Genomic DNA, 19,587 nt, shown 5'->3' with positions numbered 1-19,587 from the left:
CTAGATATCGCGAGATGATATTCAACTAGAAGTACTTCATGTGAAAGTAAAGTGTGAAACTCCACCACCCTTTTTCTCCGTTATTTCTGGAACAGACGCAGTGTTACATTATGTTCGTTGCCAAATTAGTCTTTCAACTGTTTTGGTTTATTTTTCTAAACTCCTAATAGTTTTATTCACCAGTTACAAACAGCTTTACCTTGGAGTCAGACTGGTTTTGTTCGTGAAATGAAGACCTTTCCGACCTCTGCGGTCTGGTGTTTTGGGATTCTGTTCATCAGTGTTTCATTGATAACGACAGGTAGGACACAACATTATTCCTTCATTATTTAGACTGTAGGCTATTTTATTATCTGAACATAATATTAACAAGAAAGAAACGGGGAGAATTCAAGTGCAAGATCAAAACCGAGTGCAGGAATTGTAGATGTCTTTTCGTCTAATCAGACAGGACAGTTTGGGTGTGGTGCTGTAGGGTGGTGGTGCTGTAGGGTAGAAACACTGTTTTCACGATACTTCGATACAACAGTGACTTTTTCGAAGCAGGTTAGGAGAATTTACGATGTAGGTTAGGAGAATTAGTTAAGTTTAGGTAAAGTGTTCGTTACGAAAATCGTAACTTTATATCGAAGTGGCTCATGAAGTAGAGGGTGTTAAATTGTTATACTAAAGGAAGTGTAGCCATGTTTATGACTAAAAAGAGGAGACGTTTTACACCGAAGATGGAGAGAACACATTACACCGGTTTTAACGTCTCTGTACCGGTTGCCAACAGAAGTAAAGACGGATTCAGGTTGGATATTCGCCTGTAGTTTTCCTTCCTCCACCAACAGCAGTTAGGGACCGTCAACATAGTGACAAATCACATTTTTCTAATTTCAACAGCTCTTTAACCATTACTCCTAAAACTTTCAATACTGGTTCTAGCTAACGCGATGGCATAGACACACAATGTAAACACTTTTTGTCGATTTACATATCGCACATTTAAGTTATTTACATTTTTGAATTTCAATAGTTCCTTGTTTGTGACCTACTGACTTCAAACAAGGTTCAGAATGTCCACTCAGTGGGCCTACACATTGCACACCCTTTAGTTTGTCCATTTTCATCTACACAATTTCACATTTTCAATGTTTTTCAAAGTTTCTAAATTCAATAGCACCTTGGTAATGTGACCTACTGACCTCAAACAAGGTTCAGAATGTCTACTGACTACCCTTCTATATTGCACACCCTATATTGCCACCCAGGAGGCCCATAATCACCCCTTTCAATCATTTGCTTGCCCTTGTTTGAAGTCAGTAGGTCACATGACCAAGGAGCTATTGAAATTTCAAAGTATGTCAAAAGTGTGTAAAATCATGTGAGATGAAAATCTGCATCGCAGTGCTAGCTGTGCCACCAGAGATTCTGGGTTCGAGCCCAGGCTCTGTCGCAGCCGGCCGTGACCGCGAGGCTCATTGGGCGGTGCACAATTGGGCCAGTGTCGTCCATGTTAGGATTTTGTCCAATGGGACAAATGAAATTGGGGAGAAAAAAAGGGGTAAAAAAAAAAGAAAAAAGAAAGGGGTTATTATTTTCTGTTGTTGTTCGGACACCCGGTTGATACTACGATTTTTGGTTCTCAAACCTATAAATATTGTGCACTTGATGGTGTAAAAACCAGTTAAAGTCCACTAAAGGTTAGCAGTCTGTAAGACAGAAAAGCCTCTGATGCCACCGGGCGTGACTCAGGGGTTGGGGGCAGCAGGCTGTGGAGGGTTGGGGACTTAGTCTCTGAGCGGATAAAAGCGGGCGGGTTACCAGGTGCACAAGGAGGCCTCCATCAGGCGCCCACTAAGGGCACATTGTTTGAGGTCAGTAGGTCACATGAACAAGGAGCTATTGAAATTAAAATGTAAAAAAAAAAGTTTGTAATTTGTTTTAGGCTCCCTAACTAATTCAACCATGAATACAAAATGCTGCTCACATTTCCACGTTTATTAGCTTTGCAAAGTGAATGTCCAAATCGTGAAAATAAGACCTGTGCAATGTTGTGTGCAATTTTTCCAACAGCATGACACTTATTTTGGAGTCTGTGGCTCAAGTGGTTTAAAAGCGCGAATATCCATCGAAAATCCAACCTGAAACTGATTTTTACCTTGGTGCGTTTTACGATTTGCCTTGAAGAGAGACAAATAATTCAGATGGCAAAATGTTTTCTCTTTGGTCATAAATATGGCTGAATCTAAGGAAGAGTTGACTCACCAGGTTGAAATAATGAAGGTTAGATTTGGGAACAAAGGGTTATGTTATGGTTAATTATAATTTAGTGAGTGTATAGATTAGGGTAATGACTATAGAGATAGGTCTTTATACCAGTATCATTATAGATTAGGGTAATGACTATAGAGGTAGAGGATTCATCTTCATATCAGTACCATTATAGATTAGGGTATTGACTATAGAGATACGTCTTTATACCAGTACCATTATAGATTAGGGTAATGACTATAGAGGTAGAGGATTCATCTTCATATCAGTACCATTATAGATTAGGGTAATGACTATAGAGATAGGTCTTTATATCAGTACCATTATAGATTAGGGTAATGACCAGAGAGATAGGTCTTTATATCAGTACCATTATAGATTAGGGTAATGCCTATAGAGATAGGTCTTTATATCAGTACCATTATAGATGAGGGTAATGACTATAGAGGTAGGTCTTGATATCAGTACCATTATAGATTAGGGTAATGACTATAGAGATAGGTCTTTATATCAGTACCATTATAGATTAGGGTAATGCCTATAGAGATAGGTCTTTATATCAGTACCATTATAGATTAGGGTAATGACTATAGAGGTAGGTCTTTATATCAGTACCATTATAGATTAGGGTAATGACTATAGAGGTAGGTCTTTATATCAGTACCATTATAGATTAGGGTAATGACTATAGAGGTAGGTCTTTATATAAGTACCATTATAGATAGGTCTTTATATCAGTACCATTATAGATTAGGGTAATGACTATAGAGATAGGTCTTTATATCAGTACCATTATAGATTAGGGTAATGACTATAGAGATAGGTCTTTATATCAGTACCATTATAGATTAGGGTAATGACTACAGAGATAGGTCTTTATATCAGTACCATTATAGATTAGGGTAATGACTATAGAGATAGGTCTTTATATCAGTACCATTATAGATTAGGGTAATGACTACAGAGATAGGTCTTTATACATGTGGTGCTGTAGGGTGGTGGTGCTGTAGGGTGGTGGTGCTGTAGGGTGGTGGTGCTGTAGGGTGGTGGTGCTGTAGGGTGGTGGTGCTGTAGGGTGGTGGTGCTGTAGGGTGGTGGTGCTGTAGGGTGGTGGTGCTGTAGGGTGGTGGTGCTGTAGGGTGGTGGTGCTGTAGGGTGGTGGTGCTGTAGGGTGGTGGTGCTGTAGGGTGGTGGTGCTGTAGGGTGGTGGTGTCCGTGAGAGAACAACACTGTTTTCACGATACTTCGATACAACAGTGACTTTTTCGTAGCATGTTAAGAGAATTTACGATGTAGGTGAGGAGAATTAGTTAAGTTTAGGTAAAGTGTTAGCGAAAATGCTCTCCTAACTTGTTACGAAAATCGTAGCTGTATTGACGTGGCGCACAAAGTAGAGGGTGTTAAATTGTTGGGCTGAAGGAAGTGTAGCCATGTTTATGACTAAAAAGAGGAGACGTTTTACACCGAAGATGGAGAGAACACATTACACCGGTTTTAACGTCTCTGTACCGGTTGCCAACAGAAGTAAAGACGGATTCAGGTTGGATATTCGCCTGTAGTTTTCCTTCCTCCACCAACAGCAGTTAGGGACCGTCAACATAGTGACAAATCACATTTTTCTAATTTCAATAGTTAAAGGACACCAGAGGACAAAAATCAGTTAACCACCTAACTGAGGAACTCAATTTAACCTTGCGCAATACTCTAGATGCAGTTGCACCCCTAAAAACTAAAAACATTTCTCATAAGAAACTAGCTCCCTGGTACACAGAAAATACCCGAGCTCTGAAGCAAGCTTCCAGAAAATTGGAACGGATATGGCGCCACACCAAACTGGAAGTCTTCCGACTAGCTTGGAAAGACAGTACCGTGCAGTACCGAAGAGCCCTTACTGCTGCTCGATCATCCTATTTTTCTAGCTTAATTGAGGAAAATAAGAACAATCCGAAATTCCTTTTTGATACTGTCGCAAAGCTAACTAAAAAGCAGCATTCCCCAAGAGAGGATGGCTTTCACTTCAGCAGTGATAAATTCATGAACTTCTTGGAGGAAAAGATCATGATTATTAGAAAGCAAATGACGGACTCCTCTTTAAATCTGCGTATTCCTTCAAAGCTCAGTTGTCCTGAGTATGCACAACTCTGCCAGGACCTAGGATCAAGAGAGACGCTCAAGTGTTTTAGTACTATATCTCTTGACACAATGATGAAAATAATCATGGCCTCTAAACCTTCAAGCTGCATACTGGACCCTATTCCAACTAAACTACTGAAAGAGCTGCTTCCTGTGCTTGGCCCTCCTATGTTGAACACAATAAACGGCTCCCTATCCACCGGATGTGTACCAAACTCACTAAAAGTGGCAGTAATAAAGCCTCTCTTGAAAAAGCCAAACCTTGACCCAGTAAATATAAAAAACTATCGGCCTATATCGAATCTTCCATTCCGCTCAAATTTTTTAGAAAAGGCTGTTGCGAAGCAACTCACTGCCTTCTTGAAGACAAACAATGTATACGAAATGCTTCAGTCTGGTTTTAGACCCCATCATAGCACTGAGATGATATGATACAGCACACTAACTGGCTCTTTCTGGGTCTGAGACAATGTACTGTCTGGGATGAGGGGTCTGGGACAATGTACTGTCTGGGATGAGGTGTCTGAGGCAATTGCTGTCTGGGAGGAGAGGTGTGGGACAATGTGCTGTCTGGGAGGAGAGGTGTGGGACAATGTGCTGTCTGGGAGGAGAGGTGTGGGACAATGTGCTGTCTGGGATGAGGGGTCTGGGACAATGTGCTGTCTGGGATGAGGTGTCTGAGGCAATTGCTGTCTGGGATGAGGAGTCTGGGACAATGTACTGTCTGGTATGAGGGGTCTGGGATGAGGTGTCTGGGATGAGGAGTCTGGGACAATGTACTGTCTGGGATGAGGTGTCTGGGATGAGGAGTCTGGGACAATGTACTCTCTGGGATGAGGAGTCTGGGATGAGGAGTCTGGGATGAGGAGTCTGGGACAATGTACTGTCTGGGATGAGGAGTCTGGGACAATGTACTGTCTGGTATGAGGGGTCTGGGATGAGGAGTCTGGGATGAGGAGTCTGGGACAATGTACTGTCTGGGATGAGGGGTCTGGGACAATGTGCTGTCTGGGATGAGGAGTCTGGGACAATGTACTGTCTGGTATGAGGGGTCTGGTATGAGGGCTCTGGGATGAGGGGTCTGGGATGAGGAGTCTGGGATGAGGAGTCTGGGACAATGTACTGTTTGGGATGAGGAGTCTGGGATGAGGAGTCTGGGATTAGGAGTCTGGGATGAGGGGGCTAGGATGAGGAGTCTGGGATGAGGAGTCTGGGATTAGGAGTCTGGGATGAGGGGTCTGGGATTAGGAGTCTGGGATGAGGGGTCTAGGATGAGGAGTCTGGGATGAGGAGTCTGGGATGAGGAATAATACAGGATAATAAAACAAACACAAAAATAAATGTTATAAAAACAATCACATTCAACTTCATTCCTCAATCAATCATCTAACTGGCATCGGCACATCTTATCTGTTATCCTGAGAATGGGGGGTTGGTAATTTATGATTATTTTCTTAATGAATGAAGTTACATATCGAGGGAGTTTCTGTCATATTGATTTGTAAATAAATAAGAGAATGCATCTCTCTTCTTTCAGACAGAGAGGTCCATCCCACATTAAGTACAGACTACAGTGATGAGTCCTAACATTGTCCCCTGTGATAAAACATATTGGTAGACAGTGGCCAAGGGTTTTTAAACAGAGGTTGCAACAATAAGGGATCATATCTTTCACCTGGATTCACCTGGTCCGTCTGTCATGGAAAGAGCAGGTGTTCATAATGTTTTGTATACTCAGTGTATAGTTGCTGACAGCCTGCAGTACCCCGGTTGGCCTTCCACTTGAGTTCCTTAATGAGAGGGGGGCAGCACTGAGCTAGCCTGCATGTTATGTCTAATGGCAGCCTGCAGTACCCCTGTTGGCCTTCCACTTGAGTTACTTAATGAGAGGGGGCAGCACTGAGCTAGCCTGCAACGTCACTTCCTGGAGTAGCTCAAACTGTCTACATAAATCTCCCACATGAGACGCCATCTTAACCGCCTTCATTTGGCTTCAATGCTGTTGAGTCTTCACATAGGAATGAATGGTGTTGTGATTGGTGGCTTTGTTCATTCATATGGCCAAAGTCCAGTTATCTCTGACTGTGTCGTTTGTTTTTCTCCAGGGTCGTCTGAGGTTCAGGTTGTTGGATCTGCTGACCGAGTCGTTGCCTTAGCTGGTGATGACATCATTCTACCATGTTCCCTGAAACCCAGTGCCAGTGCTGAGGACATGACAGTGCAGTGGACAAGATTGAACCTGAAAGCAGAAAATGTCCACCTTTACAATGAAAGTCGAGACTCCTATGTGGACCAGTTTCCATCCTACAAGGGAAGGACATCAATGTTTCATGAAGAACTGAAGAACGGCAACGTCTCCTTAAAGCTGACCAACGTTACTCTCTCTGATGCTGGAAGCTACAGGTGCTTCATTCCAACACTGACCAGCCAGGTGAAGAACACCACTGTTCAACTCTTTGTTGGTGAGTCATGAATACTGGAGATGTGATCAGAGGTTATATTGGTAAATCTGGCTAAATGATTGGCTGCTAAAATATCAACATGTCTTCCTCCCTCATCATTCCTTCCTCTGTTATAGATCATGTATTCAGCTGGTCTTCCTCCCTCATCATTCCTTCCTCTGTTATAGATCATGTATTCAGCTGGTCTTCCTCCCTCATCATGTATTCAGCTGGTCTTCCTCCCTCATCATGTATTCAGCTGGTCTTCCTCCCTCATCATGTATTCAGCTGGTCTTCCTCCCTCATCATGTATTCAGCTGGTCTTCCTCCCTCATCATGTATTCAGCTGGTCTTCCTCCCTCATCAGTCCTTCCTCTGTTATAGATCATGTATTCAGCTGGTCTTCCTCCCTCATCATTCCTTCCTCTGTTAGAGATCATGTATTCAGCTGGTCTTTGTTAAGGTAATTTTTGTCAATAATGACTAATTATGTATACATTTCAATCAGGACTGACTAATCAGAATACTATTATGTTACTGTATATGTATGAATTTTCTTTTTAATCCTAGTACTGAATATAATGTGTGTAAATATAATCAAGAATTAGAACAATGACTGCCTGTTCCTTGGTAGAAATGAATGAACTATATCGCCAGACTGGGTAGAATGCTAATCTACACTGGCTGACCTTGGCTCTAGGTGAGGAGGGAAGGCTTGAGAGCTATAGAGCCTTTCCACCAGTGTCAAGAAGAGATGTCAGCGTTTTCTAAATGTTCCGTCATTTTCAGTTTATAACCTGTGGTAAAATGTGGAAGGAGCAGTACTCTCGTGAATAAAAGCTGCTGTTTGACTTTAAGACTGGGCTCTGTCCATTTTTATAAAATAAGGGTCATACAAATGCTTATGAATTGACAGAGTGTTTAATTTTAATTGGGTGTTAAAACATAGAGGAATATAATTCCTGCAACAATTGGTCCTTCGAACCGGGATCTAAATATCCGTCCCTGCCATCTGGAGGTCCGCCGAAAAAATCGTGCACAAGCGTGTCTGGTCCCGTCATTTAAGACCTGGCCTCTGAATTGAGGGAAAAGACCAGGCCGATGTACACCCCAGACCGACAGGGACGGTGACTAGATCCAACGAACAGTGCTTTTCCCAGTCGGTGTCAAGGTCAGTAGCCGTTATTCTCAAATTTGGGAGGAATTATTTAGGATATTTTTGATTGAATGTTCTAAAGGAGTTTGGATTTAATCAATGATAGGTGCTTGAACATTCTGAACAAATACAATGGGTTTCTACTTTGTGTTTTAACCAAAATCGATAGGAAGGAAACAGGTCTGAAATTGACCTGTGGTAAGGTGCACTACCATAAATAAACTAGAGCTTAATACATCCTGGTTTTGCAAGCCGGAAGGTTATTAAGGAGAGATATAGTACGTATTGTGTGATAGGACGGTCGTTCTGTACAAATAGGATAGCCATGAATTCAAAAGACAAACCTAAATAAAGTTTTAACCTGAGTAGTCTTATCTGTATATGGGAAGTAGTCTGACTATGAAGAAGTAGCAGATAGATATATTAAAACAGGTGAGGATAAATTAGGCTTGGTGAGAAGGCAGGGTAATTCTAGGCAAACAGAAAAATTGAACCTGTACAATGCTGAAAGAAATTAATATCTAAAGAAGAGGAGAGGGAAACTTAGTCTAGAGTAGTGAGATATGAGATATTAACGTTGAAAGTCCCAAGGAGAATATCCTACGGGTGAAATGTAATGTCTGATCAAAAGTCATCTATAGATGAGGTTTCCAGGAAGGAGAAATACATACTGATTATCATTAAAGAGACACACACATAGTCAGACAGAAAAGCAACTAAGTAACGGCAGATTCATAGAAATACACGCACATAGGTCAAATTAAATATAGAAAGGCATAGATAAGTGATTAAATACCATAGCTACTAGTAACGGTAAGGATTAATCATGGGTGGCAAATCCTCCAAGGAGGTCCCGGAATGGACGGGAGATTACCGTTATATGGAGCAGAAAGACCGAAGGAATATTGATTTCTGTTTAAAATGGGAAAAAAGGTATGGTTTTGATGGGCATCTAGATGTTGAAAAGTTAGAAGTTCTTATAAAACAGATGCATAAGGAATGTGGCTGGGATGGAGGGCAACGAACCCACTGTTCGGGTCTATCGACCCTGGACACAGAGGGACATAGAACAGGCAGTAGAAGGAATCCCACACCCTAAAACAGGAATGGCAGGGTTTGAGAGAGATCTAAACGGACTAGTGTCCAGTTTCAGCCTAAACACAGGGGAGGGGGAAAGAGCAGTTAGAACCATAGTGGGAAAGGATTGGTTTGCTGTGCGCGGAGCCTGGGTGCCAACGGGGAATGATGGGGACATTATACAGTGGAGCCCGGGACCTGGGTGCCAACGGGGAATGATGGGGACATTATACAGTGGAGCCCGGGACCTGGGTGCCAACGGGGAATAATGGGTACATTATACAGTGGAGCCCGGGACCTGGGTGCCAACGGGGAATGATGGGGACATTAAACAGTGGAGCGCGGGACTTGGGGAGCCATTTAGAGCAAAAATGACAGAACTCTGCGCTAACCTAACTGAACATTACCACCGACACGCCGACTTCTCTAAGGTAACTGAATGTAGACAGGGAGAAAATGAGACAGTCAGTCAGTACCTAGAACGTTTAAAATATGTATTTAATGCCAACAGTGGTACGCCAGAACCAGCCCCCGGGGGGGGGTCAAAATACCCCTTATCATCAGCAACTAAAAATAGCCTTATTAACTGGAATGCGCGTTGAAAACAGTAGGGAGGTGAAAAATAACTTAGTGGGGTGGGGGTTGGCAACTCTCGCAGAGGTAAAAAGAACTTAGTGGGGTGGGGGTTGGCAACTCTCGCAGAGGTAAAAATAACTTAGTGGGGTGGGGGTTGGCAACTCTCGCAGAGGTAAAAAGAACTTAGTGGGGTGGGGGTTGGCAACTCTCGCAGAGGTAAAAATAACTTAGTGGGGTGGGGGTTGGCAACTCTCACAGAGGTAAAAAGATATGCGGTCCACCACGAACAGACAGAAGGAAAAAAGAGAATAGGAAAGATGAGTTTTTAATGGCAGTACTAGAAGATAAAGCAACGGGAGGTAAGAACAGAGAGAGCAGGACGGGAGGTAAGAACAGAGAGAGCAGGACGGGAGGTAAGAACAGAGAGAGCAGAACGGGAGGTAACAACAGAGAGAGCAGGACGGGAGGTAAGAACAGAGAGAGCAGGACGGGAGGTAAGAACAGAGAGAGCAGAACGGGAGGTAACAACAGAGAGAGCAGGACGGGAGGTAAGAACAGAGAGAGCAGGACGGGAGGTAAGAACAGAGAGAGCAGGACGGGAGGTAAGAACAGAGAGAGCAGGACGGGAGGTAAGAACAGAGAGAGCAGGACGGGAGGTAAGAACAGAGAGAGCAGGACGGGAGGTAAGAACAGAGAGAGCAGGACGGGAGGTAAGAACAGAGAGAGCAGGACGGGAGGTAAGAACAGAGAGAGCAGGACGGGAGGTAAGAACAGAGAGAGCAGGACGGGAGGTAAGAACAGAGAGAGCAGGACGGGAGGTAAGAACAGAGAGAGCAGGACGGGAGGTAAGAACAGAGAGAGCAGGACGGGAGGTAAGAACAGAGAGAGCAGGACGGGGGCAGATAGAAAGGGAAGGTCAGGTAAAGGGGGAAAAGGGGAGCTAAAATGTTATAATTATAATCAAAACGGACATTTCGCCAGGGAATGCGAGGCTCCATGTGGATATTGTAAAAAAAAAAGGACATCAGAGCTGCTATTGTAAACAAAAACCACAGAGACAGGGGGGCAAAAAGGAAAAGGGAGAGAGACGCCCAAAAACCTGACTCAGATAGCGACGAGGACAAATCCTGACTAGAGACTGATACTGCTAAAATAGTCAGGAAAGAAGTAGTGGACTGGTACGACGAAAAGGACGGCGACTGTAGTAATGGCACTTCAGACCTTAACAATTTAGACGAGATTGACGCAGAGACTGAGGTATTTGAATTGGCAACAGTAGACCTTGCACTTGCTCAGGAAGATAAACCTTTCATGACACTTGCAGTTATGGGAAAGAGAATTACATTTCTGTGTGATACGGGGGCATGCAGGACAGCCATATGCAGTGAGGATGCGCCACAAGGGATTCATCCCTCAGGGGATAAGATAATTGTTCGTTCTGCATCTGGCCACCATTGTGTAGAGACTCTCGACTCCCATCACTCTCAGACATGAAATGACTGAGGGGGAGACGACGGTCCCAGTACTCATATCAAAGTTGTGTCCTGTGAATCTTTTGGGGAGAGACGTCATGAAACTCTTGAATATTACCATAACACCTACAGACAGAGGTATGAAAGCCCAGGTTGTTAAGAATAACATGGTAATCTGTGGGGAAGGAGATCCGCATTATTGGTATAGTCAAGATCTATTGAGGGGAGGTTTAACAGACATACCCAAAGCATTGATGGAACTAACAGATTATGTAATATCAGGACCCACTAAAATGTCTCCAGATGACTTGCACTGTACACTGTGGACAGACACCCTGGCCCCGACCTGGTATATGAGAGGGCACTTCTGAGAACCACTGAGCGAACCATTGGTCTGAAATGGCTTTACTATGATTCAACTCATGCAGCTGTGGAACTGCCTACTCATATCCAGGCCCTGTACAGAGAAAAATGGAGCCCCCATGTGGCCCTAGCTAAAGAAGGATATGGGATATTGGGCGACAAAGTGGCCCTAGGTAAAGAACCCACTGGGCAGTGGAAGGATATGGGATATTGGGTGACAAAGTGGCCCTAGCTAAAGAACCCTCTGTGCAGTGGAAGGATATGGGATATTAGGTGACAGTGGCCCTAGCTAAAGAACCCTCTGGGCAGTGGAAGGATATGGGATATTGGGTGACAAAGTGGCCCTAGCTAAAGAACCCTCTGGGCAGTGGAAGGATATGGGATATTGGGCGACAAAGTGGCCCTAGCTAAAGAACCCTCTGGGCAGTGGAAGGATATGGGATATTGGGCGACAAAGTGGCCCTAGCTAAAGAACCCTCTGGGCAGTGGAAGGATATGGGATATTGGGTGACAAAGTGGCCCTAGCTAAAGAACCCTCTGGGCAGTGGAAGGATATGGGATATTGGGTGACAAAGTGGCCCTAGCTAAAGAACCCTCTGGGCAGTGGAAGGATATGGGATATTGGGTGACAAAGTGGCCCTAGCTAAAGAACCCTCTGGGCAGTGGAAGGATATGGGATATTGGGTGACAAAGTGGCCCTAGCTAAAGAACCCTCTGGGCAGTGGAAGGATATGGGATATTGGGCGACAAAGTGGCCCTAGCTAAAGAACCCTCTGGGCAGTGGAAGGATATGGGATATTGGGTGACAAAGGGGAAAAGTCTAACAGACTGGGTAACGGGAGGGATATGGACAGCGTTAGCATTGAGGCACATGCTAAGGGCATGGATAGCATTAGCATTGAGGCACATACTAAGGGCATGGACAGCGTTAGCATTGAGGCACATACCCCTGGCATGGATAGCATTAGCATTGAGGCACATACTAAGGGCATGGATAGCGTCAGTATTGGGAATAGACGGGCAGATGAGGAAGCGAAGAGAGCGGGGGGGAAACCACACTCACACAGACTCACACTTAAAGGAGGAAGTTTATATCAACACCGAAATACTGAGGGGAAGTCAGCTTGGAGCCCCCATTAAGGACGTTATTAGATGGGTCAAAATGGGAGCCGTAGATAGAGGAGGTATCTGGCACAAAGGGAATCTACAATTTGACCAAAGTCACTGTTTAAATATGCTGCTATATTGTTACATGGGCAAAGCCATGTATCAACAGGGGGTGTGGTAGGGTTATTTAAACAACACTTTGTAGCATATGGAATAACTAACTATTTTTAAAACTTTTGCTCACGGTGCACTATATGCGCACAAAGTAACCACCAAGGTAAAGTGAGGGCACCATCCGGCGGCTAAGTATCCATTCCAACAATTGGAAATTGAATTATTATTATTATTGAATTAACTAAAAGTGAAAATAAGAAATGGTGTTTAACAATTATTGACAAATATACTAAATGGATAGAGGCGTTTCCTACATCTTCAGCAGACGCAGAAACAGTGGCTAGAGCATTATGTCAAGAGATTATCCCGCGATTTGGACTGCCAGAAACTATTTATAGCGACAATGGTTCCCATTTTTCTAATCAAGTAATTGATAATATAGGTCAGAAATTGAATATAAATATGAAGAAACATTGTTCTTATCACCCCCAGAGCGCTGGCCTTATCGAGCGCATGAATCAATCGGTAAAAGGTCGATTAAGGAAAACACACCCAAGCACCGGAATGAACTGGGTAAAATGCCTGCCCATAGTGTTAATGACTATTAGAATAACCCCTGATAGGGAGGGGCTATCTCCATTTGAGAAGGTTTTTGGTAGACCCTATAGAATGCCCCAATTAGGACGATTGGAGGAAGCAGATATAGAAATAGAAAGCAGTATGGTGGAACACATGAGGAGGTTGTTCGTATGTCAAAAGTTTTATGCCCAACAGGAGAACTACAGAAGGAGGTGGCACACGAGATTCAACCAGGAGACTGGGTCTGGAGAGAAGAAACTGGAAGCAGCCACGGTGGGAGGGGCCATTCCAAGTACTCCTGGTGACTGCCTTCGCGGTGAGATTAGCCGAAAGAGCTACCTGGGTGCATATCACACATTGTAAGAGGGTAAGACACCCTGACACTGTCGAACAATCACAGGAGTAGGAGAGGAACCGTGACCCATATGGAACGGGGGTCAAACTCCTTCTGAAGATTCCCTATACCCGACCTTTCCCCAGCTGGGAGCGTTCATAGAAGTGAAGTGATGGCTTGGCCTCTGGCTGTTGATATGTTCTCGGGGAGAGGGTGGGGCTTCACATGTGCGCTGACCGTCCTGAGCTGTTTTATTGTGGGGGCCATATTCCTGATCCACCATGACCCCCCCGGAGAATGCCAAAGAGAGTAACTTGACTCATGTGCTAGATGAGGGAACTTTGATGTTACCAAAGCATCTCAAAAGGTCACTGAAACAAAACAGTAAGGAAGTGAGAGTGGAATTGGGTAAGGATATCTCAGTCGAATTCTATGTAGACCAAATGGGGTCATTCACTCCTTGGTGGTCAAGGACCATGGGTCTCTATGGGAAGTATTTGTGTAAATCACAGTGTAATTCATGGAGCCAGGTCATAGCTCACACTGAAAGGGATGGCTACGTAAACCCATACACCCAATTTGGGACCAGATGGAGTATAGTAAGGGTTGGTGTTTTGGACTGTGTTCCCGAGCAGAGGAAGTATTGTACAAAGGTGCGAATTAACATTAAAGCGGTCAAGACCCAGGATCTCTGGTTATGGTATGTAGGCTTCGACCAGTTTTCAACTGATACTATGGTACCGTTCCAGGTGGCAGAGGTTAGAGTTGATAAGGAGAATGTGATCGGCCGGAGTTCAACCAATCTCTCTAACACAACGGATATTCCTAGTGTAATCATCCAGGGTAAAGGACCAGTACGAATAGTTCAGACCAAAGACCTTAAAGAAGTTATAGAGGTGGAGACTGGGTTTGGGGATTCCAATTTATGGTTGGAATGGATTCAATATACGGACAGATCAGTAGCTAAAGAAGAATGTTATGCCTGTGCCACAGCTAAACCTCAGTTGACAACTATCCCTTTTCCACTTAACAGAGTTAATTCCCCTAAGGGAATGGCCTGTATGGTAAAGCTGTTCATGAAAGCAGGAATGCCAGATAATGACAGTTGTATTGATTTGCACTATTTATATCCCCAGGTTCCCCTTAAATCAAGACTTCCTCCCTTTACAGTGACAAGAGGAGAATATTACTGTTTGGCCCGGTACAGTACACATGGGAAAAATGTGGGGGAAGTTAGTACCTGCAATAGGACAGAGAATATTACCACTGACGGGACCATGTCTGATTTGACAGGCTGGTTGAACTCTGGGGATTTCAATAAGGTAAAGTGGGCCAGGGCTGACATCTGGAGGTTGTGTGGGGGAATGATGTTATGGCCAGTATTACCGGCAGATTGGACAGGATTATGTGCCCTTGTACATTTGGGAATGCCTTTCACACTCATTCAACACCAAGACATGAAGTTAGCCAAACGGGAGAAAAGAGGTACTCCATCTGGGTCTTTTGATGACAGAGTATATATTGATAACATTGGGGTTCCACGGGAGGTGCCAGATGAGTTCAAAGCAAGAAATCCGATCCTAGCAGGATTAGAGTCAAGCATTTTCTGGTGGTCTACTCTCAATAAGAACGTGGACTGGATTAATTATATTTATTATAATCAACAGCGCTTTATCAATTATATCAGAGATGCTATTAAAAGTTTGGCAGAACAGACTGAAGCAACCAGCCTAATGGCTTGGCAGAATAGAATTGCATTAGATATGTTATTGGCTGAAAAGGGAGGAGTATGCGTGACCTTCGGGAACATGTGTTGTACTTTCATCCCAAATAACACAGCTCCGGACAGATCAGTGACCAAAGCCTCAGCTGGTTTGACCACCCTGGCTCACGGTTTGGCAGAAAACTCTGGGGTGGATATCTCTTTGACTAACTGGTTTGATAGTATGTTTGGAAAATGGAAAAATGTTATGATCACTGTGTTATGGGCTACATTAACCTGTGTGACTGTTTTAGTTTTATGTGGCTGTTGTCTAATTTCCTGTGTACGAGACCTTATTTCCAGGACTCTGGAGAAATCGATGACACAACAGATGGTGAGGTACGGGCCGATTCCAGGTTCTGACCCGTAGAGTGCTGAATACTGAACAAGTGGACAAATCTGGATCCTTCATTTGCGGGGAATTTATATTTGATTTAGGGAGGTTAGGTTGTATCTTGTTTCAATACTGTTTTTTTATGAAGATTGTAACGAAAATCCTGATAAGAAGAGTTATGATTCTGATGTAGGCCTAAGAAACAGTCAGTGCGAATGCAAGTAGTGGGTTATGTTTAGGTGATGTTTTGATGACAAGAAATATCTCTAATAAAAATAGAAATAGGCTTTTTAATATTACAATATAACTACATGTGTGATTGGATGTATAATATTTAATCAAATGGTGGATATGTTAAGGGGATTTTTATCAATAATGACTAATTATGTATACATTTCAATCAGGACTGACTAATCAGAATACTATTATGTTACTGTATATGTACTAATCAGAATACTATTATGTTACTGTATATGTACTAATCAGAATACTATTATGTTACTGTATATGTACTAATCAGAATACTATTATGTTACTGTATATGAACTAATCAGAATACTATTATGTTACTGTATATGTACTAATCATAATCATATTATGTTACTGTATATGTACTAATCAGAATACTATTATGTTACTGTATATGTACTAATCAGAATACTATTATGTTACTGTATATGCACTAATCAGAATACTATTATGTTACTGTATATGTACTAATCAGAATACTATTATGTTACTGTATATGCACTAATCAGAATACTATTATGTTACTGTATATGTACTAATCAGAATACTATTATGTTACTGTATATGTACTAATCAGAATACTATTATGTTACTGTATATGTACTAATCAGAATACTATTATGTTACTGTATATGCACTAAGAATACTATTATGTTACTGTATATGCACTAATCAGAATACTATTATGTTACTGTATATGCACTAATCAGAATACTATTATGTTACTGTATATGTACTAATCAGAATACTATTATGTTACTGTATATGTACTAATCAGAATACTATTATGTTACTGTATATGTACTAATCAGAATACTATTATGTTACTGTATATGCACTAATCAGAATACTATTATGTTACTGTATATGTACTAATCAGAATACTATTATGTTACTGTATATGCACTAATCAGAATACTATTATGTTACTGTATATGCACTAATCAGAATACTATTATGTTACTGTATATGTACTAATCAGAATACTATTATGTTACTGTATATGCACTAATCAGAATACTATTATGTTACTGTATATGTACTAATCAGAATACTATTATGTTACTGTATATGTACTAATCAGAATACTATTATGTTACTGTATATGTACTAATCAGAATACTATTATGTTACTGTATATGTACTAATCAGAATACTATTATGTTACTGTATATGTACTAATCAGAATACTATTATGTTACTGTATATGTACTAATCAGAATACTATTATGTTACTGTATATGTATGAATTTTATTTTTAATCCTAGTACTGAATATAATGTGTGTAAATATATTCAAGAATTAGAACTATGACTGTCTGTTCCTTGGTAGAAATGAATGAACTATATCGCCAGACTGCCTAGAATGCTAATCTACACTGGCTGACCTTGGCTCTAGGCGAGGAGGGAAGGCTTGAGAACTATAGAGCCTTTCTACCAGTGTCAAGAAGAGACGGAACATTTATAATCAAGAATTAGAACAATGACTGTCTGTTCCTTGGTAGAAATGAATGAACTATATCGCCAGACTGGCTAGAATGCTAATCTACACTGGCTGACCTTGGCTCTAGGTGAGGAGGGAAGGCTTGAGAACTATAGAGCCTTTCTACCAGTGTCAAGAAGAGACGGAACATTTATAATCAAGAATTAGAACAATGACTGTCTGTTCCTTGGTAGAAATGAATGAACTATATCACCAGACTGGCTAGAATGCTAATCTACACTTGCTGACCTTGGCTCTAGGTGAGGAGGGAAGGCTTGAGAGCTATAGAGCCTTTCCACCAGTGTCAAGAAGAGATGTCAGCGTTTTCTAAATGTTCTGTCATTTTCAGTTTATAACCTGTGGTAAAATGTGGAAGGAGCAGTATTATCGTGAATAAAAGCTGCTGTTTGACTTTAAGACTGGGCTCTGTCCATTTTTATAAAATAAGGGTCATACAAATCCTTATGAATTGACAGAGTGTTTAATTTTAATTGGGTGTTAAAACATAGAGGAATTTAATTACTGCAACAGTCTTCCTCCCTCATCATGTATTCAGCTGGTCTTCCTCCCTCATCATTCCTTCCTCTGTTATAGATCATGTATTCAGCTGGTCTTCCTCCCTCATCATTCCTTCCTCTGTTATAGATCATGTATTCAGCTGGTCTTCCTCCCTCATCATGTATTCAGCTGGTCTTCCTCCCTCATCATTCCTTCCTCTGTTATAGATCATGTATTCTGCTGGTCTGTCACACTGTCTGTGTCCCAATATTCCTTCTACCTACTGTTGACTCACTGGTTGTGTCCCAATATTCCTTCTACCTACTGTTGACTCACTGGTTGTGTCCCAATATTCCTACTGTTGACTCACTGGTTGTGTCCCAATATTCCTACTGTTGACTCACTGTCCGTGTCCCAATATTCCTACTACCTACTGTTGACTCACAGTAGTTACTATGTACTGATAGTAATACATACTATAGAGAATGTATTGTATAGTCAACAGCATTGTGCTGCTTTGCTAATTGATTTGTCCAAGGCTTTTGACACAGTGAATTATTGATGTCATTCAAGTAAAGCTGTTATGGTTTAATGATTATCTCAGTGTTACATCACAATGTATTCAGGTTGATGACATGGTAATGCTGGAGTGCTGCAGGGTTCTGTTAATACTGGAGTGCTGCAGGGTTCTGTTAATACTGGAGTGTTGCAGGGTTCTGTTAATACTGGAGTGCTGTAGGTTCTGTTAATACTGGAGTGCTGTAGGTTCTGTTAATACTGGAGTGCTGTAGGTTCTGTTAATACTGGAGTGCTGTAGGTTCTGTTAATCCTGGAGTGCTGTAGGTTCTGTTAATACTGGAGTGCTGCAGGGTTCTGTTAATACTGGAGTGCTGCAGGGTTCTGTTAATACTGGAGTGCTGCAGGGTTCTGTTAATACTGGAGTGCTGCAGGGTTCTGTTAATACTGGAGTGCTGCAGGGTTCTGTTAATACTGGAGTGCTGCAGGGTTCTGTTAATACTGGAGTGTTGCAGGGTTCTGTTAATACTGGAGTGCTGCAGGGTTCTGTTAATACTGGAGTGTTGCAGGGTTCTGTTAATACTGGAGTGCTGCAGGGTTCTGTTAATACTGGAGTGTTGCAGGGTTCTGTTAATACTGGAGTGTTGCAGGGTTCTGTTAATACTGGAGTGCTGCAGGGTTCTGTTAATACTGGAGTGTTGCAGGGTTCTGTTAATACTGGAGTGCTGCAGGGTTCTGTTAATACTGGAGTGCTGCAGGGTTCTGTTAATACTGGAGTGTTGCAGGGTTCTGTTAATACTGGAGTGCTGCAGGGTTCTGTTAATACTGGAGTGTTGCAGGGTTCTGTTAATACTGGAGTGCTGCAGGGTTCTGTTAATACTGGAGTGCTGCAGTGTTCTGTTAATACTGGAGTGCGGCACGGTTCTGTTATTACTGGAGTGCTGCAGGGTTCTGTTAATACTGGAGTGCTGCAGGGTTCTGTTAATACTGGAGTGCTGCAGGGTTCTGTTAATACTGGAGTGCTGCAGGGTTCTGTTAATTATGGTGTGCTGCAGGGTTCTGTTAATACTGGTGTGCTGCAGGGTTCTGTTAATTATGGAGTGCTGCAGGGTTCTGTTAATACTGGAGTGCTGCAGGG

The 19,587-nt window shown here is 42.4% G+C and overlaps 1 protein-coding gene across 1 annotated transcript in view; it reads left to right on the top strand.

Moving 5' to 3' along the window:
• The window catches only part of LOC118965951 (uncharacterized), a 52,635-nt gene continuing 33,048 nt past the window's right edge, over positions 1 to 19,587 (top strand). The window contains exons 1-2 of the mRNA XM_090183250.1: positions 1 to 301; positions 6,495 to 6,851. Of these exons, the coding sequence (XP_090039376.1) occupies positions 229 to 301; positions 6,495 to 6,851 (430 nt within the window). The 5' untranslated portion in view covers positions 1 to 228. The remainder of the gene's footprint in view (positions 302 to 6,494; positions 6,852 to 19,587) is intronic.

The sequence above is a fragment of the Oncorhynchus mykiss genome, chromosome 9, assembly GCF_057628025.1.
Source record: "Oncorhynchus mykiss isolate SJ-2025 chromosome 9, ASM5762802v1, whole genome shotgun sequence".
NCBI classification, from domain to species: Eukaryota; Metazoa; Chordata; class Actinopteri; order Salmoniformes; family Salmonidae; genus Oncorhynchus; species Oncorhynchus mykiss.
Note: the sequence above shows the minus strand (reverse complement) of the source record. Positions and strands in the feature narration are given on the sequence as shown.